The sequence below is a fragment of the Procambarus clarkii genome, chromosome 34, assembly GCF_040958095.1.
Source record: "Procambarus clarkii isolate CNS0578487 chromosome 34, FALCON_Pclarkii_2.0, whole genome shotgun sequence".
In the NCBI taxonomy this organism is placed as follows: Eukaryota; Metazoa; Arthropoda; class Malacostraca; order Decapoda; family Cambaridae; genus Procambarus; species Procambarus clarkii.
Window position 1 is genome coordinate 16570134 of NC_091183.1, and position 25824 is coordinate 16595957.

Below are 25824 nucleotides of genomic sequence, written 5' to 3' on the forward strand. Positions count from 1 at the left end.
CCTAAAAAAAAACAAGTTGGTAGGGGATCATCTCCCAAAGAAACATTATTTCATATCTCTACACCTCTTACAGTTATTTATTGAGATAGGTCTTGAAGTAGGGGCTATTCATGCCATTTATGAGTTCACCAGTCTGATTTTATGGCAGAATTTGTTAACACCAACGTTAACAATAGAAATGCTTCCACCAGTAACGATAGGAAAACACTCTTCAAATTACTGACGAACAGTGTTTTTGGTAAAACACTACTGAACCCAGCCCGTTATGCCATTGACACCAAACTAGTGACTTCAGCTAGGGTCTTTTTACGAGAGGTGAAGAATCCTCGCTTTAAACGTATGGTGCATTTAGGTGACAATAAATTATTGTCTGTCAGTTCCAGACCATTCATTAAAATTACTCATCCTAATTACATTGGGTTCCAGATTCTTGAGCTAGCAAAATACAGTTTGTACCATTTTTGGTACAGGGTACTTAAGAACCACTACAGATAGGGCAGCACTGATATACAGCGATACAGACAGTTTCATCTTCAGTTTAATGACTGAAGATGTCTTTAACGAGATGGGGAAAGAACCCCTTAGATCATGGATCGATACCAGTAACTTCCCTGAAACTCACCCCTTGTATGATCCTTCTAAAAAGGGTGTTTTAGGTCTTTTAAAGTCAGAGGTTTCAGATAGACACATCCTTGAAGTTGTAGCTCTCAAGCCCAAAATGTATAGTTTGCTGTTGCACAACAATTCAAATTCCATTACGCTAAGGGTATCCCCCGCGCTGTGCAAAGATCTTTAACTCATAGACATTTTAAAGAAACCCTTCACAACAATCAGTAGTAAATACTTTTCAATACTACCAAATTAGGAATTTAGGAGGGCAAATGGTCACCACCCATAATACTAAGAGGGGTTTAAGTGCATTTGATGATAAACGCTATTACCTAAATAAATACAAAAGCCTAGGCTATGGCCATCCAGACATACCACCTGACCCCCACCCATCCACCTCAACCCAAGGGGTGACCGCTGGAAGTGAAAGTGATGACGTCATCGAGCCACACGGGAGGAAGGGCGACACCCTTCCAGTGAGAGTGAACGCTATGACGACAGTAGCCCCCTAGGAGAGGAAAGTAGAACCACAACACCTCTTTCTCCCTCTGGATGATGACTCATCGTCATCATCACCCCAGGAGGGGGAGGAAGACCCCACAACAGACCTGTGGGCACGGAGGAGGGGTCTAGTTAGACAATATTAGGGGGGAATTAGATTACGACTACGTTTAAGCCACTATGTACTTTTGTTAATATATTGTATAAAACAAGTGTTATTTCTTTTCACCCACTTTTATTTTGAGTATATATATATCCTATATAGCTCCGGACATATATGCACATAGTCCTGGAGGGGCCATTCAGACTTGTTCAAATAAATATATATCCTTAATTAGTCCTATATAATGACGTAGTGTTTAAACGGAGATACCAGTGTAAGTGAAATGGGGGGGGCACACCGTAGACTACAATTTGAGGTGGGTCTATCTGTCACCCCGCCTCTGATTCCTTTGTGATAAGTGGGCCTATCTGGCTCCCCGCCTCTGATTCCATTGTCTGATAAGTACCCCCATTGTTTGTTAAGTGCCCTATCTGGCTCAGAATATACTACTTGCTGCCACACTGACAAGCGGTGCTGCCACACTTACAAGAGGTATTGTGACACTGACAAGTGCTACTGTCACATTCACAAGTTGTGCTGTCACACTGACAAGCGGTGCTGCCACACTGACAAGAGGTACTGTCACACTGGCAAGTGGTACTGTCACACTCACAAGAGGCACTGTTACACTGACAAGAGGTACTGTCACACTGACAAGAGGTACTGTCCCACTGATAAGAGATAATGTCACACTGACAAGTGGTGTTGTCACACTGAAAAGAGTTACTGTCACACTGATAAGCTGTGCTCTCACACTGACAAGCGTTAATATCACAATGACAAGTGGTGCTGCCACACTGATAAGCGGTATTGTCACATTCACAAGTGGTACTGTCACATTGACAAGTAGTGTTGCCACACTGACAAGTGGTACTGTTACACTGACAATAGGTACTGTCACACAGACAAGTGGAACTGTTACCCTGACAAGAGCTACTGTCACACTGAAGAGATGTACTGTCACACTGATAAGTGGTACTGTCACACTGACAAGTGGTACTGTCACACTGATAAGCGGTACTGTCACACGGACAAGCGGTGCTTCTACACAGATAAGAGGTACTGTCACACTGACAAGTGATACTGTCACACTGACAAGAGGAACTGTCACACAGACAAGATGTACTGTCACACTGATAAGCGGTACAGTCACACTGACAAGCGGTAATGCAACACTGACAAGAGGTACAGTCACACTGACAAGTGCTACTGTCACACTGATAAGTGGTACTGTCACACTGACAAGTGATACCGTCACACTAACAAGAGGTACTGTCACACTGACAAGCGGTGCTTCCACACAGACAAGAAGAACTGTCACACTGACAAGAAGAACTGTCACACTGACAAGATGTACTGTCACACTGACAAGTGATACTGTCACACTAACAAGAGGTACTGTTACACGGACAAGAGATACTGTCACACTGACAAGAGGTACTGTCACATTGACAAGCGGTACTGTGACACTGACAAGCGGTATTGTCAAACTGACAAGTGGTGCTGTCTCACTGTCAAGTGGTACTGTTACACTAACAAGTGGTGCTGTCACACTGACAAGTGATTCTGTCACAATGATACGAGGTACTGTCACGCTGACAAGAGGTACTGTCACACTGACAAGTGATACTGTCACACTGACAAGCTGTACTGTCACACTGACAAGAGGTACTGACAAACTGACAAGTGATACTGTCACACTGACACGAGGTACTGTCACGCTGACAAGTGGTGCTGTCACACTGACAAGTGATTCTGTCACAATGATACGAGGTACTGTCACGCTGACAAGAGGTACTGTCACACTGACAAGAGGTACTGTCACACTGACAAGAGGTACTGTCACGCTGACAAGAGGTACTGTCACACTGACAAGAGGTACTGTCACGCTGACAAGAGGTACTGTCACACTGACAAGAGGTACTGTCACACTGACAAGTGGTACTGTCACACTGACAAGAGGTACTGTCACGCTGACAAGAGGTACTGTCACACTGACAAGAGGTACTGTCACACTGACAAGTGGTACTGTCACACTGACAAGAGGTACAGTCACACTGACAAGTGGTACTGTCACACTGACAAGAGGTACTGTCACATTGACAAGTGAACTGTCACACTGACAAGTGGTACTGTCACACTGACAGGTGGTACTGTCACACTGACAGGTGGTACTGTCACACTGACAAGAGATACTGTCACATTGACAAGCGGTACTGTCACACTGAGAAGCAGTACTGTCAAACTGACAAGTGGTACTGTGACAATGACAAGCTGTACTGTCACACTGACAAGAGGTACTGTCACACTGACTACCAAACAGTTAGTAATTACATTAACAATCTGTGACACTGACAGTAACAATATTAGTCATTGTAGTTAACTGTCTTGGTGATATGATATTTATGGTCAAGAGTTATTGATTAGGTTGATGTAGTCCTTAGTGACAAAGTGTTAATGTAATAATTACTGATTTGATTTGTTACTGTGTGACAATGTTAACGAAATTATTCATTTTATAATCAACACTGTACGCTAACACACAAGTATAACACTGTAATATAACTCAACACAATAATCATTGAGTAACAATATAATCACAAGTGTCACCTTGACACAAAACTCAATGACTAACTTCTAACTCTTCCACTGGTATCACACTTATACCAAAGACTGTGACGTAATACAGGGTCACGCAGACGGCTGTAAAGACACTTATAGTCCCCTCGACCAATTTACTCACACCTGCTACAGGTGATAACGAGATAACCACAGGTCAGATGGTTGATCTTAGATCAACACAAGGAAACACTATTTAAAGCAGAGAAATATTTGTACTCACTTTAACTAAAGACTGGCGTGTCACTGACACCTTGCATACATACAGCGAAGGACTGTAGACGCTCTGATGAAATACTCCAACTATCTCCGCATGTTGTAACTGTTATGGCCCCCTATTTTAAATGTTATGGGGTATGCAATTATGAGTCACGGTCTCCCCGTTTAACTGTTAAGAGGGAGTAACCTTCAGCATCACTGGAACACATAGCATGGCCAAATATATATCAATATTCTAGGAGAGTGAAAGGCTAGCAACAAATATTACACTTTACTGGCATTAATCTATATCGACAATATTAAAATAAAACATTCCACTGATATCACACACTATTACTTTATATCCAGCTTCTCAATAACTGGGCATGATACATCAAATATAGGTCTTGAAACTGGATCAATTAACACTAGCTGACACCAGGAACTTCCTTGGCGCAGTGGAACACTAGCGCCTATATTCTGCTAATACCAGGGTGGTGGTGTCACTACCAATAACACATGAGGAATAAGGTAACCAAATCACATAGAGCACCATGGCCTTACTTAAGTTCCTCAGAACATTACCTCACAAAGACATATAAAACCCTCAACCACCTGATATACATAATAGACAACAGCAGAAATGATTCATATAAATACATACTGTTACATGAGAATAAATCTAGCAGGCACACTACCCAAATAAAGTCACAAATCACGGACCAAAACGCTAACAGGTCTGCTCGCCTGGAGAGGTCAGAGAGTAGTGGCGCCTTGAGCCAACCTTGTCGCGAGGCGACACTGTAACCAACTCCAATAAGTCAACTGACCTTCAACTTTCAAACCTCTCTTGCTCATTTACAACATAAACCCACTCAGGAACTTCTAATTTAATATACAACTAATTAAGAGTATAATGCACAACCTTACATAATGCTATATAATAATAATTCAATACGTTAAACAAATTATCATGAAATACAAAATAACACAAAGAATCCGCATGGATACGAGATGGTAACACTGGTGCAGTCGGTACATCACAGCGGGAGAGGGGAAGGGGGGGGGGTAGGATTCAACGACATTCACCAACTGTTATACATACACGTACAAAGATTTAAAATATATTAAATATATACAACATGTGTATCAAAAGATTGTCTAAGTGGTAAACATTTCACAGTACCATATTTTCATTAAATGTCATGACAATGGGACAATGCAAGGTACAACACTAAAATGGAAACTACTCAGTATACATATAAATAATATATCTGGAAACTAAATGTATACTTTCTCCAACATGGTCTACATAATGTTACCTACACAGCATTTATGTAGCATTGCATACAATAAGCATACAAGGATTTTTTTCAAACTCCATGACATTAGGCTACTGCTAAAACTAGACATCATATCCACAATTACATGACATACAACTTTGATACAGAATCAATATAGACTTGCAAATGTATGTCGCACATTGACAACACATAAAGCAAGAATAATATATGGTAACATAAGATTATATCATAAACACAATATTCGTGATACAAGGCTATCAGCCAAGATATGACTGTATAGTTTGAGCACACTCATATACCAGTCTCAGTATGATCATACTGGTGCATGCGTGGTCATAACAGTAACATGCGAGCAACAGAAGTAGACACAGGGTTGTTGGTGCAACAACTCAAGCAAGGACCTCATGTGGTAACATGCAAGTAACACATGGTGTACACTGGGTGGCTGATGCAGGTTGATAAATCAGGTGCACCATAGCGGCTACAGCTGGGTGGCGGGCAACAGCTGGGTGGCAGGCAACAGCTGAGTGGCGGGCGACAGCTGGGTGGCGGGCGACAACTGGGTGGCAGGCAACAGCTGGGTGGCAGGCAACAGCTGAGTGGCGGGCGACAGCTGGGTGGCGGGCGACAGCTGGGTGGCAGGCAACAGCTGGGTGGCAGGCAACAGCTGAGTGGCGGGCGACAGCTGGGTGGCGGGCGACAGCTGGGTGGCAGGCAACAGCTGAGTGGAGGGCGACAGCTGGGTGGCGGGCGACAACTGGGTGGCGGGCGACAGCTGGGTGGCGGGCGACAGCTGGGTAGCTGGCTACAGCTGGGTGGCAGGCAACAGCTGGGTGGCGAGCAACAGCTGGGTGGCAGGCAACAGCTGAGTGGCGGGCGACAGCTGGGTGGCGGGCGACAGCTGGGTAGCTGGCTACAGCTGGGTGGCAGGCAACAGCTGGGTGGCGGGCAACAGTTGGGTGGCGGGCAACAGCTGGGTAGCTGGCTACAGCTGGGTGGCAGGCAACAGCTGGGTGGCGGGCAACAGCTGGGTGGCAGGCAACAGCTGAGTGGAGGGCGACAGCTGGGTGGCGGGCGACAGCTGGGTGGCGGGCGACAGCTGGGTAGCTGGCTACAGCTGGGTGGCAGGCAACAGCTGGGTGGCGGGCAACAGCTGGGTGGCGGGCGACAGCTGGGTAGCTGGCTACAGCTGGGTGGCAGGCAACAGCTGGGTGGCGGGCAACAGCTGGGTGGCGGGCGACAGCTGGGTGGCAGGCAACAGCTGGGTGGCGAGCAATTGCTGGGTGGCGGGCAACAGCTGGGTGACGGGCAACAGCTGGGTGGCGGGCAACAGCTGGGTGGCGGGCTACTGCTGGGTGGCGAGCAACAGCTGGGTGGCTGGTTACAGCTGCGAGGCGGGCAACAGCTGGGTGGCTGCAAACAGCTGGGTGGCTGGCAACAGCTGGGTGGCGGGCAACAGCTGGGTGGCTGGCAACAGCTGGGTGGCGGGCAACAGCTGGGTGGCGGGCAACAGCTAGGTGACGGGCAACAGCTGGGTGACGGGCAACAGCTGGGTGGCTGCAAACAGCTGAGTGACAGGCAACAGCTGGGTGGCTGGCAACAGCTGGGTGACGGGCAACAGCTGGGTGACGGGCAACAGCTGGTTGGCGAGCAACAGCTGGGTGACGGGCAACAGCTGGGTGGCTGGCAACAGCTGGTTGGCGAGCAACAGCTGGGTGACGGGCAACAGCTGGGTGGTGGGCAACAGCTGGGTGGCGAGCAACAGCTGGGTGACGGGCAACAGCTGGGTGGCTGGCAACAGCTGGGTGACGGGCAACAGCTGGGTGACGGGCAACAGCTGGTTGGCGAGCAACAGCTGGGTGACGGGCAACAGCTGGGTGGTGGGCAACAGCTGTGTGGCGAGCAACAGCTGGGTGACGGGCAACAGCTGGGTGGCTGGCAACAGCTGGGTGGCTGGCAACAGCTGGGTGACGGGCAACAGCTGGGTGGCGGGCAACAGCTAGGTGGCTGCAAACAGCTGGGTGGCAGGCAACAGCTGGGTGGCTGGCAACAGCTGGGTGACGGGCAACAGCTGGGTGAAGGGCAACAGCTGGTTGGCGAGCAACAGCTGGGTGACGGGCAACAGCTGGGTGGTGGGCAACAGCTGTGTGGCGAGCAACAGCTGGGTGACGGGCAACAGCTGGGTGGCTGGCAACCGCTGGGTGGCTGGCAACAGCTAGGTGACGGGCAACAGCTGGGTGACGGGCAACAGCTGGGTGGCAGGCAACAGCTGGGTGGCGAGCAACAGCTGGGTGACGGGCAACAGCTGGGTGGCTGGCAACAGCTGGGTGACGGGCAACAGCTGGGTGACGGGCAACAGCAGGGTGGCGGGCAACAGCTGGGTGGCTGCAAACAGCTGGGTGGCAGGCAACAGCTGGGTGACGGGCAACAGCTGGGTGACGGGCAACAGCTGGGTGGCTGCCAACAGCTGGGTGGCGAGTAACAGCTGGGTGACGGGCAACAGCTGGGTGGCTGGCAACAGCTGGATGACGGGCAACAGCTGGGTGGCTGGCAACAGCTGGGTGACGGGCAACAGCTGGGTGACGGGCAACAGCTGGGTGGCTGGCAACAGCTATGTGACGGGCAACAGCTGGGTGGCTGGCAACAGCTGGGTGACGGGCAACAGCTGGGTGGCTGGCAACAGCTGGGTGGCTGCAAACAGCTGGGTGGCGGGCAACAGCTGGGTGACGGGCAACAGCTGGGTGGCGGGCAACAGCTGGGTGACGGGCAACAGCTGGGTGGCTGGCAACAGCTGGGTGACGGGCAACAGCTGGGTGGCTGGCAACAGCTGGGTGGCTGCAAACAGCTGGGTGGCGGGCAACAGGTGGGTGACGTTCAACAGCTGGGTGGCTGGGAACAGCTGAGTGGCTGCAAACAGCTGGGTGGCAGGCAACAGCTGGGTGACGGGCAACAGCTGGGTGGCGGGCAACAGCTGGGTTGCGGGCAACAGCTGGGTGGCGGGCGACAGCTGGGTGGCGGGCAACAGCTGAGTGGCGGGCAACAGCTGAGTGGCGGGCAACAGCTGGGTGGCAGGCAACAGCTGGGTGGCGGGCAACAGCTGGGTGGCGGGCAACAGCTGGGTGGCGGGCTACATCTGGGTTGCGGGCAACAGCTGGGTGACGGGCAACAGCTGGGTGGCGGGCAACAGCTGGGTTGCGGGCAACAGCTGGGTGGCAGGCAACAGCTGGGTGACGGGCAACAGCTGGGTGGCGGGCAACAGCTGGGTTGCGGGCAACAGCTGGGTGGCTGGCTACAGCTGGGTGGCGGGCAACAGCTGGGTGGCGGGCAACAGCTGAGTTGCGGGCAACAGCTGGGTGGCGGGCAACAGCTGGGTGGCGGGCTACAGCTGGGTGGCGGGAAAAATCTGGGTGGCGGGCAACAGCTGGGAGGCGAGCCACAGCTGGGTGGCGGGCTACAGCTGGGTGGCGGGCAACAGCTGGGTGGCGGGCTACAGCTGGGTGGCGGGCTACAGCTGTGTGGCGGGCAACAGCTGGGTGGCGGGCTACAGCTGGGTGGCGGGCAACAGCTGGGTGGCGGGCAACAGCTGGGAGGCGAGCCACAGCAGGGTGTCAGGCAACAGCTGGGTGGCGGGCGACCGCTGGGTGGCGGGCAGCAGTTGGGCGGCTGCCAACAGCTGGATGACGGGCAACGGCAGGGTGGCAGGCAACAGCTGGGAGGCGGGCAACAGCTAGGTGGGTGGCAACAGCTGGGTGGCTGGCAAAAGCTGGGTGGTGGGCAGAAGCAGGGTTGCAGGCAACAGCTGGGTGGCAGGCCACAGCTGGGTTGCAGGCAACAGCTGGGTGGCGGGCAACAGCTGAGTGGCGGGCAACAGCTGAGTGGCGGGCAACAGCTGGGTGGCAGGCAACAGCTGGGTGGCGGGCAACAGCTGGGTGGCGGGCAACAGCTGGGTGGCGGGCTACAGCTGGGTTGCGGGCAACAGCTGGGTGACGGGCAACAGCTGGGTGGCGGGCAACAGCTGGGTTGCGGGCAACAGCTGGGTGGCAGGCAACAGCTGGGTGACGGGCAACAGCTGGGTGGCGGGCAACAGCTTGGTTGCAGGCAACAGCTGGGTGGCTGGCTACAGCTGGGTGGCGGGCAACAGCTGGGTGGCGGGCAACAGCTGAGTTGCGGGCAACAGCTGGGTGGCGGGCAACAGCTGGGTGGCGGGCTACAGCTGGGTGGCGGGAAAAATCTGGGTGGCGAGCAACAGCTGGGAGGCGAGCCACAGCTGGGTGGCGGGCTACAGCTGGGTGGCGGGCAACAGCTGGGTGGCGGGCTACAGCTGGGTGGCGGGCTACAGCTGTGTGGCGGGCAACAGCTGGGTGGCGGGCTACAGCTGGGTGGCGGGCAACAGCTGGGTGGCGGGCAACAGCTGGGAGGCGAGCCACAGCAGGGTGTGAGGCAACAGCTGGGTGGCGGGCGACCGCTGGGTGGCGGGCAGCAGTTGGGTGGCTGCCAACAGCTGGATGACGGGCAACGGCAGGGTGGCAGGCAACAGCTGGGAGGCGGGCAACAGCTAGGTGGGTGGCAACAGCTGGGTGGCAGGCAAAAGCTGGGTGGTGGGCAACAGCAGGGTTGCAGGCAACAGCTGGGTGGCAGGCCACAGCTGGGTTGCAGGCAACAGCTGGGTGGCGGGCACTAGCAGGGTGGCAGGCAACAGCTGGGTGGCGGTCAACAGCTGGGTGGCGAGCAACTGCTGGGTTGCAGGCAACAGCTAGGTGGCGGACAACAGCTGGGGTGGCAGGCAACAGCTGGGTGGCGAGCAACAGCTGGGTGGCAGGCAACAGCTGGGTGGCTGGCAACAGCTGGGTGGCTGGCAACAGCTAGGTGGCTGGCAACAGCTGGGTTGCTGGCAACAGCTGGGTGGCTGGCAACAGCTGAGTGGCGGGCAACAGCTGAGTGGCGGGCAGCATCTGGGTGGCGGGCAACAGCTGGATGGCTGGCAACAGCAGGGTGGCAGGCAACAGCTGGGTGGCTGGCAACAGCTGGGTGGCAGGCAACAGCTATGTGGCGGGCAACAGGTGGGTCGCTGGCAACAGCTGGGTGGCTGGCAACAGCTGGGTGGCGGGCAACAGCTGGGTGGCGGGCAACAGCTGGGTGGCGGGCAACAGCTGGGTGGCGGGCAACAGCTGGATGGCTGGCAACAGCAGGGTGGCAGGCAATAGCAGGGTGGGGGGGGGGCAACAGCTGGGTGGCGTGCAGCATCTGGATGGCTGGCAACAGCTGGGTGGCTGACAACAGCTGGTTGGCTGGCAACAGCTGGGTGGCTGGCAACAGCTGGGTGGCTGGTAACAGCTGGTTGGCGGGCAACAGCTGGGTGGCAGGCAACAGCTGGGTGGCAGGCAACAGCTGGTTGGCGGGCAACAGCGGGGTGGCTGGCAACAGCTGGGTGGCGGGCAACAGCTGGGTGGCGGGTAACAGCTGGGTGGCGGGCAACAGCTGGGTGGCGGGCAACAGCTGGGTGGCGGGCAACAGCTGGATGGCTGGCAACAGCAGGGTGGCAGGCAATATCTGGGTGGGGGGGGCAACAGCTGGGTGGCGTGCAGCATCTGGGTGGCTGGCAACAGCTGGGTGGCTGGCAACAGCTGGTTGGCTGGCAACAACTGGGTGGCTGGCAACAGCTGGGTGGCTGGCAACAGCTGGTTGGCTGGCAACAGCTGGGTGGCTGGCAACAGCTGGTTGGCGGGCTACAGCTGGTTGGCAGGCACCAGCTGGGTGGCAGGCAACAGCTGGTTGGCGGGCAACAGCTGGGTGGCAGGCAACAGCTGGGTGACGGGCAACAGCTGGTTGGCTGGCAACAGGTGGGTGGCTGGTATTACTTAGCTAGTTCGCAGAGCTCGTGTTGCAAGGTAAAGTGATATAATTTCTGGTCTAGGGCAAGTTTACTATCAATAAACAAAAATCAACACCAGAGTGCACCTATGTAAGACAGAAATATAAATTTAAAAGATCAGGTGAAATAAACATGCACATACAAATTTATACAATATTATATAATTATTAAACAAAAATTATTATGCACGTTTTTAATATTAAACAAATGGTATTCACTTCAGTAACACGAGAGAATTAACTGACTTTAAATATATAAGAAAATCTCCGCAGACAAACATATGTACCCTACGAAACAATAAAACAGAACAAATGACTTATCAAAACGAAGTATCCCAGATGATGGTCTCTCAACTTCTGATGCTCAAGGGCACAAAAACCACACTTCCCCCTCCCTCAAGGGATGGCAGGCGATTAATTTATATAATTTACAAATAATTAAATGAGAAATGTAATCGTGCTAACACAGACATAAAATGAAATAAAATATAATTCTCAACATGCAAATGGCATTAATAAAAATACAATAAATGTATATAAGATAAATATTAAGGTATGAATTATTAAAGGGGGTGACATCTGGCCACTCCACCAGTGAATACGTCTGGCAAATACTTGCCCACCAAGCTTACAGGCCCCGTACCTGTGCACTTGAAGTCTACTTTAACCAAGCAATCCACGTCCTCAATTGACGTTGCCATGTCCAACTACACTTTTCAAAAAAGCATACACATATATATGAAGAAACATAATTAAATAATTTATTTATTATGAAATATTGTGAGTATCCAACTAGGGATACGTAACATACCCTCTCCTCCGAGAAAAAAAAATTGCAATTGAGTGAAGATCAACGGCATTTTTTTCTGAAAGTAAGAATGTAACAAATAAAATGTAAATTTAAAATAAACATATCCCATTATTATGTTACATCATGCACAAAACTCTTTGATAAGGCATCAGCAATAACATTTTGCCTAGCAGGAATATGCTTAATCTCTTGCAAAAATTTATATTAACTCTCTCATTAATTCTTGCAAAAATAAGCACCATCTAATAATCCCTTGATTCTTTAGTTTCATCATATTGATGAAGACAAGTGGGTTGTGATCTGTGAAAACTAACACTTTATTACCTGACAGGTAAGTTTCAAATTTCTTAACAGATTAAATGAGACCTAGTGCCTCTTTTTCCACTACTGAATAGTTCTTCTGTCCTTTATTAAATTTTCTAGTATAATAATATACTGGTTGTTCAATGTTATCAAGGCCAACTTGTATTAGAATTGCACCGATTCTCAAATCAGCTGCATCAATATGGAGGATAAAAGGTCTGGCATATTGAGGGTGTGCTAGAACAGGTGACATAGATAATATTCCCTTTAAACTCTGAAATGAATTTTGACAATCTTGTGTCCACTTAAATTTCACTTGCTTATGCAACAAATTGGTTAATGGGGCAGCAACTGTAGAAATATTCATACAGTACCGCACACATTCCAATAAACTTTGAACTCCCTTTTTACTAGTTAACACTGGATAGTTCACTATTCCTTGTATTTCATCTTGCAAAGGAAGTATCTTAGCCCAGTTCCACTACATGTCCAAGACAAATTATAGTGCCCTTTGCCCAACTAAACTTGTTGGCATTTACTGTTAAATTGGCACTTTGCCACACTGTAAATAATTTCTTAAGACCTGACAGGTGGTCTCTCCAACACTTACTATACAAGACTATATCATCTAGGTATGCCCTGCAATTTGGCACGTCCTTAAGCAACCAATACGTGGCTAGACAACTCTGGATACGTATTTATTTTTATAAACACCATTTTGGTACGTGGATAAGGCAAATCTGGATGTGAATATATTTTTATTAATATCAATTGGATACATGGATAGACATCTCTGGATGTGTAATTTTTTGGTAAACATCATTTGGAGAAGTGAATAGACAACTCTTTACACACATTGTTTATTTGAACAGATACATTAGGTGTAAGGAAACGGTTATCCAAATCTCGTTTTATGAGTCCATATTAATAATACACATACAATACTTTTAAACAAGACACACGAATACCATCAACTAACAGACTATGAGAACAGATACATAAGAAACATGATAGGTTAAGTTAAAGAATGTATATTAATTAATAATAATATACATACGTACTTTAAAAGGTCTGAGACACTTCATTTAAAACAATATGAAGTGTCTGACGCAGTTCCACAATTAAATTTGGGGGAATTCATAAATCTAGTGCTTTGTAACCAACTAAAATATACAATTTAAACTAGCTAATGATTAGTTACTGAAAGGAAGAAATAACAACTAAAATTTAGATAATGAAAATAGACTGAATTGAACATGTATTGTAAAAGTTTTGAACTTGTAATATATATAAATATCGAAATGAGATTTTTATACTGACTGGTTATCAAGAGTGTAGTGTGTAGTGAGGGTGTAGTGTGTAGAGTGAGTTGTGTGTAGTGTAGTGTGTGTGTGTGTGTGTGTTGTGTGAGTGTGTGTGTAGTGTGTAGTGTAGTGTAGTGTAGTGTAGTGTGTGTGTGTGTGTAGAGGGTAGTGTATGAAGGTAGTGTGTGTGTGTGTATGTAGTGAGTGTGTAGAGTGTAGCGTAGTGTGTATATGTATTGAGTGTGTAGAGTGTAGTGAATGTGTAGTGTAGTGTAGAGTGTAGTGTGTGTAGAGAGTAATGTGTGAGTGTGTAGAGTGTAGTATTTAGTGTGTAGAGTGTAGTGTATTGTGTGTTTGTGTGTCTGTATGTAGTGTGCGGAGTGTAGCGTGCGGAGTGTAGCGTGTGTAGTGTGTATGTAGAGTGTAGTGTGAGTGTATGTACTGTGTAGTGTAGTATGTGTGTGTGTAGTGCATAGAGTATAGTGTGTGTAGTGTCTAGTGTAGTGTCGTTTTGTAGTGAGTGTGTAGAGTGTAGGGTGTGTTGAGTGTAGTGTGTGTGTGGGGGGCGGGAACCACGTGTGCAAGCCGCTGTGAGCAAATTACATACATGCCTTGATGGCTGGCAGGTCTAGCTGTCGGTCCTCAAGATCTCCTTAGTGCATGCGAGACACACTAACGAGATGAGGACGCTGATTCTTCCGTTGACAGAGATCAACACTCATCGTCATGCCCCTACCAATTATTTCAGCCAACAAGAATAACACTAATATTTATTTTGTGAGTGTTATATTGAAGACCGTCTAAGACAGTCCATATTTTAAAAATGGGCGGGAGTGAAGCAGGTGTCGTGAGAGGCGATGCATACTTTAATGACACGTGTCTACCTGGAGGACCCAGAGGGAGGAGACACCCAGTTAACCCAGTTGCGTTTGCGGGGGTTGGGCTCTGGCTCCTTGGTCCCGCCTCTCAACCGTCAATCAACAGGTGAGCTGTGTGTGTGTGTGTGTGTGGGACCTTGCCGACCCGTTAAGTAACCATATTTAATTGATTAATCACAGTGACCGGGCATTGATTGGGCATAGAGGCGCGGTGCGTGCATGGAGGCGCGGTCGTGGAGGTGCGGCATGGTCGTGGAGGTGCGGCATGGTCATGGAGGTGCGGCATGGTCATGGTGGTGCGGCATGGTCATGGTGGTGCGGCATGGTCATGGTGGTGCGGCATGGTCATGGAGGTGCGGCATGGTCATGGTGGTGCGGCATGGTCATGGTGGTGCGGCATGGTAATAGAGGTGCGGCATGGTCATGGAGGTGCGGCATGGTCATGGAGGCGCGGCATGGTCATGGTGGTGCGGCATGGTCATGGTGGTGCGGCATGGTCATGGTGGTGCGGCATGGTCATGGGTGCGGCATGGTCATGGAGGCGGCATGGTCATGGAGGTGCGGCATGGTCATGGAGGTGCGGCATGGTCATGGAGGCGCGGCATGGTCATAGAGGCGCCACACACCTGGCTGTGGGAAGTGCGGTACCCCAACCCACTAAACCTTCCCAGGCAAATCGTTTATGCTCAAGCACCATGAACACCTGTCATCCATCCACACAACACCTATCTCCACTGATTGAGTGGGGGAGCCTCTACAGTAAATAATCAAGAGGGTTTGGGGGTAGTCTGAAAACCACACATATTACCCAAGGATAACCGGAAACCATACCCAGGTCGCTGGATTATCACTCCTCATCCATCATCAATATGTCTCCCCCGTTCCACCAGTAGAGTGGACGTTGACAAAACAAATCTACGTTTTTTTAAACATACATTTTCAACATATTACCAATCCCTTGAGGTTAACCACTAAACACTCATCAGGACCACCTGCCATGCAATTAATCACACGCATCCATCATACCTTATCTCATCCATCTCATCGTGTATTGGGGACACTCTACACCACATAAGCTCACAATTAAAGACCATGGGGATAACCGGAAAACCATACCCCGGTTCACACAGTTATCACTCCTCATCCATCCGTCACCTATCTCGCATCCATCTGCGACTTCCACTGGTCTACGAGTTAGTCTCTAAAATACATTAGTTATCCCTAAAAACACACTTCGTGAGTGGGAAGGAAACCAGGAAAATACCCCCTACGATCATGCGATTATCACTCTTCACCATCTCTCATCCATCTCAGAAATGGGGAAGACCCTTGTAGTCATAAATCCCCCCCTACTGGCTTCATGAGTGACACCTTCAGTCAAGCCTCTCTTACGACACCAGTGTGCTCTCGCTATTACAGAGGGGATTCAAGAGTGACACCTTCAGTCACCTCTCATACAACACCAGTCTGCACTCATGAAGGTTCCTCCTCTCAGGCTGTCCGTAATGGACCATGCCATTACCAATGGGTCAAAAATTGGACCCCATTTGACACACACACACACATACACACACACACTCGTAGCCTGGTGGATAGCGCGCAGGACTCGTAATTCTGTGGCGCGGGTTCGATTCCCGCACGAGGCAGAAACAAATGGACAAAGTTTCTTTCACCCTAAGTGCCCCTGTTACCTAGCAGTAAATAGGTACCTGGGAGTTAGTCAGCTGTCACGGGCTGCTTCCTGGGGTGTGTGTGTGTGGTGGGGAAAAAAAAAGTAGTTAGTAAACAGTTGATTGACAGTTGAGAGGCGGGCCGAAAGAGCAAAGCTCAACCCCCGCAAAACACAACTAGTAAACACACACACACACAAAACACACACACACAAACACACACACACAAACACACACAAACACACAAATGAGCCACAGAGATATTAGAAAGAACTTTTTTAGTGTCAGAGTGGTTGACAAATGGAATGCATTAGGAAGTGATGTGGTGGAGGCTGACTCCATACACAGTTTCAAGTGTAGATATGATAGAGCCCAATAGGCTCAGGAATCTGTACACCTGTTGATTGACGATTGAGAGGGGGGACCAAAGAGCCAGAGCTCAACCCCCACAAACATAACTAGGTGAGTACACACACAGAGGGGGGTATCACAGGCAAAGTAAAAATACACACAAATAAGACATAAATGAAAACCAAACACTCTATATGTTTGAAAAATTATTGAAATGGAAATAATTACAATTTTCTTTTACAGAAATCTTCAAAGTTTTTATGATCATTTAATCATGGTGGTGGTCCTGAACCTCGGCGACCGGGAGGTGACCATTATTGGAGACCAGGGACCTATGGCGTTGTAAGACTCCCAGAATAGTTATAACGTGGCTCTTTCTTGACGTTCTCATAACGGCACCATGCTCTTCCTGAGAGAGACACAAACATTATTCTAATCTTACAGTAAACAATAATTATATAAGTCTCGTTTTAAAAAATCTTACCCAAACATTCATGATTGTTTTTTAAGTATACTAGGTAAGATAAGTGTCTTGCTGCAATATCATAAAACACAAGTCTTGTATGTGACATTTTGGGAGAAGCCGGAATACAGCACTACAAGTCCGGTGACTGCAGGGAAGGGAGGGGGGGGGTTGTTGCGATACAACAACATGTAATTCCAGGGAAGACGGGCACCTATACAACCCTTACAGTCAACGTTATATTTTATACAATTATAAAGCAAGTGTGTGTGATGGGTGAAGGGAATTATCAGGGGAAAGCGCCAAGCCATTACGACTATATAGCACTGGGAAGGGGTTAGGATAAGGATTTGGGATGGGACGGGGGGAAGGAATGGTGCCCAACCACTTGGAAGGTCGGGGATTGAACGCCGACCTGCATGAAGTGAGACCGTCGCTCTACCGTCCATCCCAAGTGGTTGGGCCAAGAGGATGGGTGGAGCAGACATGCAATGCAAGGCAAGTGTGACAAATGGGATAGGAGCAGACATGCAATACAGGACCAGTGTGAGATGTGAGAGGGCCAGGCACAATCCAGAAGGCAAGTGTGAAACATGGGAAGAACAGCAATCACTTTCGTAATCAACACAGCAAATTTACTGTTTTACCGAAATCCAGCTGAAAAACATCCTGAAGATCATGGCAGAGACCATTATCAATTGCCTATAGAGGCTGCAGAACGCCTCACAACAACAGACACAAGAAATCACTTGTGTAATAATGGACAAGATCGTGCTGCAGACCACAGCTACACAAGAAACATAATGAGACAAGACGGAGCACAAGAGGACAAACAACGCGACATGGACATACAGACAACCAACAACAGTCGGGTAGTCTCGACACCAGACCATAAAAATCCACAAAAGCAACTGCAAGAAGTAGTGGCCACTCAAGATCAACGGAATCATTCAACACAAGAGACAGACAATAAGCTTAAGTCAGTGAACCTTCACTTGGCCAAGTCCCAAGTCCCAACTGGGTTGGCAACTGACAAATTTGAAAAACACTTCACAATTCAGAGTCTTTCCTTATGTAGCTTCTGGAGTTCAATGGCCCCTCAGCCCGGTCGCCCGGTTAGTCGTATGGTCAAAAAGGCTGTTGGACGTAGCTGCTCGCAGCCTGACGTATGAATCACAACCTGGTTGATCAGGTAATTCTTGGAGGTGTTTGTCAAGGTCTCTCTTGAATTATTTGAGCGGCCGGCTAGTTATGCTCCTTACGTGTAGCGGGAATGTGTTGAAGTCTTGGGCCCCTTGATGTTAATGGAGTTCTCCCTCAGCTTACCAATTGAACCTCTGCTTTTAAACGGGGTTATTCTGCACATCCTGCTATGCCTACTGGGCTCATGTGATGTTATTTCTGTGTTCAGATTTGGAACCAGTCCCGTTAATATCTTCCATGTATTGATTATTATGTATCTCTCTCGCCTGCGCTCTAGAGAATACAGGTTTAGAGCTTTTAAGCGGTCCCAATAATTAAGATGACTTACAGAGTGCATTCTAGCGGTTCAGGATATTTTCACACTCTGCAGGACGGCAATTTCTCCGCCTCTAAAGGGGGCAGTTAGTGTGCAACAATATTCCACCCTAGAGAGCACTAGTGTTTTATAAAAGTATCAATATTGGTATGGCATCCCTTGTTTGCAAAATCCTTGATGTTATTTCATCATTACGTTAACTTTATGTTATGTTATGTTATGAACGGAACGTTTATGAAGGTTCCAAGATGTTATTTTTCATGCAGTCGTGAAAGCAACTTTGTTGTGTTCTGTTAAGGTATAGTCTTCTGACATGATTAGAACGAGGGGTCTTTACGTTCTAATTCGTTCTATATTGTGATTTGATTATTGTATATATGGTTTCCGTTTTAAGGTTTTAATTTTTGCCATAACACAGGAGCTGAACTCATTATCATTAAACATCATATTATTATCTGTGGCTCAATCACCCGATTTACATCCGATTGGAAGTTTGCCATATCCTCAATATTGTCTACTCGCATGAAAGTCCTAGTGTCATCTGCAAATGATGATAAAGTGCTGTAGTTTGTATCGTTGTCTATGTCTGATATTAGGATGAGAAAAAGTACTGAGCAAGTAAAGTACCTTGAGGGACTAAGATTTTCAGAGTAGATGATCTGGATTTTACTGTGTTGACTATTACACTCTGCATTCTGTTCGCTAGAAAAATTGAAGATCCATCTCCCTACCTTGCCAGTAACTCTCTTTTTACTCATTTTGTGCGCAATAACACCATGGTCACATTTGTCAAAAACTTTTCCAAAGACTGTGTATATTACATCTGCATTTTTCTTGTATTCCATGGCACCTATGACCTTGTCATAGTGATTAAGCAACTGAGAAGGCAGGAGCACCCTGTCTGAACCCTTGTTGTTTAGGGTTATGTAGATGATGTGATTCCATGAAATTTTTAATCCTGCTTTTAGCACTTTTTCAAAGGTTTTTATGATATGTGAGGGTAGAGCTATTGGTCTATATTTTTTTGCATCTGCTTTACTACCTCCTTTGTGAAGTGGCGCGATCTCCACTGTATTAAATATATAAGAATGACGCCAGTGTCTAGGCTCCGTCTCCCAATAATGTTTAGGGCCAGTGAAAGTGTTTTTTTGCACTTATTGATGAATACAAAATTCCATAAGTCTTCATCTGGTGCTGTGCACTGATGTACTGTCTATGGCTACTTCAAAGTCCAGTGGGTTAAGGTGACGTCTGATATGTGGCTCAATGTTGGTGTCACTTTAATGAAGAATTAATTTGGATCATCGATCTTCAATGTGGTCAGGTGTTCACTGAAAACAGAATCGTACTGACACATCTGTATTTCTCTCATATATTTGTTTGCATATGTGAAAGTTCCAATCCCCTTGCACAAGGGCCAAAGCTGGATGCAGTTTTTGTTCTTGTTTTGCATACGAAAACGTATTTAGGTTTCCTTTCTATTTCACTTATGGCCTTTTGCTCTCTTTGCGTCTTTTGGATTTTATAAGATTTTCTCAGCTTCTGCTCATTACTCTACTCCCAATCATAATCACCATATTACTCAGCTTCTGCTCGAGCATATATATTTCCCTACATAGCCATCCTCGTCGTTCTTGGGATAGAGTTGAGCGTTTGAGATGTTCTGCTATTTGTTTTCTTCGCCTATAAAAGGAGCGTCTTCTCGATATACCAACGAAAATGACTCGTTCCAGTCCAAAATGACTGATAATATGCCAGAATCAGGAAACTCTTTACTGAATTTAGAGTCCACAATGACTGACAAATGGCAAAGTCAATTACTCGCCTTCAAAAGTAGGAGTTCACAATGAGTGAAAAAAGTCAAGATTGTTCTGTCAAAAGTTTAAGATCACAAACAATGAAATTTGAATAAGTCCTGAATCTCCACTTGAGAGTTAAATACTCCAGAATTAAGTATATAAATAAATTTCAATACTGCATCAGTTAAAAATTGTAATAGAGGTACATTAACAATTACAGGTATGACCTCAGCATATCCAGTCTGAAATGGTAAAGCGTGGTCATACCACTGTCCCTTTAAGAAACAAGAACTAATAAGAGCAAAAAAAGATTGTAAAGACACTGTACCAGGTGCTGATAACATTACATACTCAATGATCGCACATGCAGGCCCAGCAGGAGAACATGGAATATTAAAAGTATCAATGCATTTTGGGAGCTAGGCAAACTAACGACCTGTTGGAGGAAAGCAGACATCATTCAGATTCCAAAGCCGAAAGAATCAGGGCAATTACTGACCCGTTTCATCACCATCATGCATAAATAAAACTGCAGAGCTGATGGTCTTACATAGGCTACTGTGGAAGACTGGAGACCTGCATAAGCACATATTTGATTTCACAGAGGAGTGACTGCCAAATGCATAGCAACATTACTAGGAAGAGTTGTCTCAGGTCCGGATATAGAAAAAACATTCGAACTAGCAAGCCCGCAAGCAATTTTACACACACCTTAATTAAAAAAAGATGTAAAGGAAAATATGCTAGCATGGATTCAAGATTACCTTAGTCACAGGGATGCCAGAGTAAAGCTGCAAGGCCAAGTGTTAGACCACCACATGAATAAGAATGGGACTCCAGAAGGAGGAGTCCTCATTCCTAGTATTTTTAAACATCCTTATGGAAAACCTCGTTACCATGACATTTGCAGAGAGGTTTCAATTTCTAAGCTATGCAAATAATATAGCATTAGTCATCACAGGGCCTTTACTTTTAAATAAAGCACAAGGGTAGTAAAGATAAAGTAGCACCCGAGTGCAACATTTTAGGGCTAAAAATATCAGCACAGAAGTCCAAGGCAATGAATCTAGGTGGCCACACTCCAGACAGGCACCAACGCATTCAAGATATTGTGTATCCAATTTTCAATTGGATACACAATATCAATATTTTGGAGTGTGGATTGATTTTAAAATAACGTTCAAGAAGTAAATTTATTATCTGAAGGAGAAAGCAAAACTACAACTGAATATAATGAGAACAATCACAGGGCCCTGTCTCAGTGCGGGACTCATAATGTTAAGAATGTTTTACATACACGCAGTTCGTGCCCTAGTTGATTATGCAGTGCCTTCCTTACTCACTCTTTCTCTTGGCCAGTGGGCAACAGATAGAGGTTATTTAAATTGATGCAATGAAAGTCATAACAGGGGCTCCCAGATGGACAAAAAGGCTGAACCTAAGACCAGAAACCAAACTAACATCGATTGAAATAGGGTAAAAGTGATTGATGCCTGCATGCTGACCATGCTATTGATTAGGCAAGAATAAGTTCACCTAAAGACAATCACTGGAGCACTAACTTGGGACAGAATAGCTTCCAACAGCAACATGTGTACCCATTGTGCAATAAACACCATGAATATATTCGATGTAATAAATATAGTCACTTAGAGGGGTGTCGACGAAATACATACTGACTTCGTTATGGAAGCATTTTGGGAACTGCTGCTAGCAGACGTTAATATTATGGCTTATGAAGGAAAAAGAGAACCAGATTACTCCTCACCTGCTATGCAACTTTGCATAGAAGAACATTGAGGGTAACTTGGCTTCTGACATCTTCAAATACATCACAGATAGATCAGTTGACCAGCAGGGGACAAAGAACCAGAGATCAGGAAAATACACACAGAAATCACAATAGCGTGATGCATCATATGAACAAATCCACAAGGGCCATGACGAGGGCTCGAACCTACGTCCGAGAGCATCCCAGACACACTGCCTTAATCGACTGAGCTACGACATGGTTAAATGAATTGCAACCAGAAGTTCTACTGATCTTACTTGGATCACGCTGCCTCTCCGAGACAACAAACCAGGATTTTTCCTGGTTTGTGTCTCGGAGAGGCACAAAGAAATTCCTCCATGCACTCGAGCTCTGTCAATAAGCCGTTCTACTACCTCTTCGCCCTTACTTCATTACACATCATTCATTACGTTTTGGATTTGTTCATTTGATGCATCACGCTATTGGGATTTTTGTGTGTAATGAAGTAAGGGCGAAGAGGTAGAACGGCCTATTGACATAGCTCGAGTGCATGGAGGAATTGCGTAAAATCCTGGTTTGTGTCTCGGAGAGGATGCAGAGTCCAGGTAAGTTCAGTAGAACTTCTGGTTGCAATTATTTTAACCTTGTTGTAACTCAGTCGATTAAGGCAGCGTCTGGGATGCTCTCGAACATGGGTTTGAACCCACGTTACAGCCCTTGTGGATTTGTTCATGCAGGAAATTCTGTAGTTAGCTGGAGACTCTCAAACGGGTGTTCAACTTTACAAACAGAGATGCTAGCCATTTAAAAGGATTTGGGACATACTCTTGCTGAACACAGACAACATATTATCATAAATACAGTTTCGAGAACTGTCACTGAAACCTTCCAACAAGAACACGTACGTGACAACATCCAACTGACCACAAACGTCACAGCATTAATGCAAAGACTCGAACGTCAAGGCCGTCGAATACTTATCATCTTGCTTCCCTGTCATATGGGATTAATAGGTAAGGATATTGTAGACAAAGCTTCAAAACTTGCAACTAAGAGAAGAAATATAGACATTTACATTCCACAGAGTCTATCACGAATTAAGAGAGTACAGTTAATTTAAATAGAATAATGCAGAAGATGTACAGTGACCACAACACTGCAGCAGCAACATCAGGATCTGCGGGTTTGTGCAAGAATTCAACCAACTACGAACCACTTATTTTGATAAAATGGAGCCGTAGAACAACATAAGTAGACTTCTGTAGCATCAAGCTTCGATACCAATGTGCATGGGAAATAGGCATACAGGTTCCAGAAGTTAAGAGGAAATGTCAGCATTGTGAAGAAATGCCCGACACACCACTGGAACATTATCTAACACAGTGCAGTCACAAACCCAATAAGATCTCAACTATGATTCAACAGAGCAGAAGTTGTTAAACACATGGGGCATATTCATACTGAAACGAAAATACGAGTCATAAATACTCATACTCCGCGTAAGTAAAACAGAAACAAAAACAAGTAACATTTAGTGGGCCATCCAGAGGCTTAAGGCCTATGCAGGAATAACACTGAAACAAGTATATGTAAAATGTGTTAGTCTACTGTTACTTTGAAGGGCAGTTGTAAGTCTACTGTGCTTTGCAGGGCAGGAGTTAGTCTACCGAGCTTTGCAGGGCAGGTGTTAGTCTATTGTGCTTTGAAGGTCAAGTATTAGTCTACTGTGCTTTGAAGGGTAGGTGTTAGTTTACTGTGCTTTGAAGGGCAGGTGTTAGTCTACACTGAAACAAGTATATGTAAAATGTGTTAGTCTACTGTACTTTGAAGTGCAATTGTAAGTCTACTGTGCTTTGCAGGGCAGGAGTTAGTCTACCGAGCTTTGCAGGGCAGGTGTTAGTCTATTGTGCTTTGAAGGTCAAGTATTAGTCTACCGTGCTTTGAAGGGTAGGTGTTAGTTTACTGTGCTTTGAAGGGCAGGTGTTAGTCTACTGTGTTCTGAATGGCAGGTGATAGTCGACTGTGCTTTGAAGAAGAGGCGCAACTCTACTGTGCTTTGAAGGTCAGATGAAAGTCTACTGTGCTCTGAAGGTCAGATGTAAGACTACTGTGCTTTTAAGATTATATGTTATTGTACTGTGCTCTGAATGTCAGGTGTTAGTGTACTGTGATTTGAAGGGCCGGTGTAAATCTACTGTGCTTTGAAGGTTAGGTGATAGTCTACTGTGCTTTGAAGGTTAGGTGATAGTCTACTGTGCTTTGCCGGTCAGATGCAAGTCTACTGTGCTTTCAAGGTCAGATATTAGTCTTCTAAGCTTAGAAAGTCAGGTGTTAGTCTTATAAACCCTGAAAGTCAGAAGTGAGCCAACTGTGCTTTGAAGGGCTGGTGTTAGTCTACTGTGCTTTGAAGGGCAGGTGTAAGCCTATTGTGTTTTGATGGTCGTCTTAGTCTTCTCTGCTTAGCAAGTACGGTTTTAGGCTACTAAGATTTGAAGGTCATGTGTTAGTCTACTAATCTTTTGAAGTTTGGTGTTAGTCTACAAAGCTTTGAAGGTCAGGTATTACGCTACTCTGATTTGAGGGTCAGGGGTTAGTTTAATAGTTTTTGAAGCTTAAGTATGAATCTGAGATTTCAAAGGTCAGGTAGTAGTCAACACAGTTTTCAAGATCGGGTCTTAATCTAGTGATTTTGAAATTGTTTATTAGTCTATGAGCTTTGAAGGTCAGGCACTGGTTTACTTTGCTTTGAAGGTCAGGTATAAGTTTACTGAACTTTGACGGTCATTTAGTAGTCTACTGTGCTTTGAAGATAAGGTGTTTGTCTACAAATCTTTGAAGGTCATGGGTTAGCAACCATAGCTTTGAACGATATTTTTAAGTCTACTGATCTTTTTAGGTCAGGAAATAGTCTACTGAGCTTTAAATGTCTGGTATTAGTCTACAAATCTTTGTAACAAAATAATTACCCTTATCATTGCAATGTCGTTGTAGAGGGTTGATTCGTGCTGCTTCCCAGTGATCAAACTTAAACGGGAGGCTCGAGCAAAGGTTTGAATTTCAAAACGTTTCACTTTAGTGATTCTGAAAGATAATATTAATCATAAAGAAAAATATATGAATTTCAAGCAAAGAATAAAGGTAATTAAAATATTAATATAAATGCTTTGTTTTTATTGGAAAAAATGAAGAGGGATGGGGCGAGAGTAGAGATTAGTGACGAAATGGAAGAGAAGAGAGAGAGAGAGAGAGAGAGAGAGAGAGAGAGAGAGAGAGAGAGAGAGAGAGAGAGAGAGAGAGAGAGAGAGAGAGAGAGAGAGAGAGAGAGAGAGAGAGAAGAGAGAGAGAGACAGAGCGAGAGACAGAGAGAGAGAGAGAGAGAGAGAGAGAGAGAGAGAGAGAGGAGAGAGAGAGAGAGAGAGAGAGACAGAGCGAGAGACAGACAGAGAGAGAGAGAGAGAGAGAGAGAGAGAGAGAGGAGAGAGAGAGAGAGAGAGAGAGAGAGAGAGAGAGAGAGAGAGAGAGAGAGAGAGAGAGAGAGGAGAGACAGAGCGAGAGAGAGAGAGAGAGAGAGAGGAGAGAGAGAGAGAGAGAGAGAGAGAGGAGAGAGAGAGAGAGAGAGAGAGAGAGAGAGATAGAGAGAGAGAGAGAGAGAGAGAGAGACAACAATTCACAGCACCACTAACAACTCACAACACCACTAACAACTCACGGCACCACTAACACTCACAACACCACTGACAACTCACAACACCACTAACAACTCACAGC

The 25824-nt window shown here is 46.6% G+C and overlaps 1 protein-coding gene across 1 annotated transcript; it reads right to left on the reverse strand.

Annotated features, from left to right (window-relative positions):
- Positions 1 to 5723: 5723 nt before the first annotated feature.
- On the reverse strand, positions 5724 to 11906 carry LOC138371016 (calphotin-like). The gene is made up of 4 exons (XM_069335656.1): positions 11838 to 11906; positions 10213 to 11196; positions 9503 to 10124; positions 5724 to 6577 (listed from the first exon to the last, which is right to left on the reverse strand). Exons 1-4 carry the CDS (start codon positions 11904 to 11906, stop codon positions 5724 to 5726), a joined length of 2529 nt encoding a protein of 842 aa, XP_069191757.1.
- Positions 11907 to 25824: the final 13918 nt, after the last annotated feature.

What these genes read in the sequence shown, in the direction of transcription:
- LOC138371016 (XM_069335656.1), bottom strand. Translation starts at nt 11,906, where the DNA reads ATGGCAACGTCAATTGAGGACGTGGATTGCTTGGTTAAAGTAGACTTC. An exon ending in AGTGCACAGGTACGGGGCCT is followed by an intron (nt 11,197 to 11,837) that starts GTAAGCTTGGTG and finishes TCTGCGAACTAG; the next exon opens with CTAAGTAATACCAGCCACCC. An exon ending in CTGTTGCCAGCAACCCAGCT is followed by an intron (nt 10,125 to 10,212) that starts GTTGCCAGCCAC and finishes CTCGCCACCCAG; the next exon opens with CTGTTGCCTGCCACCCCAGC.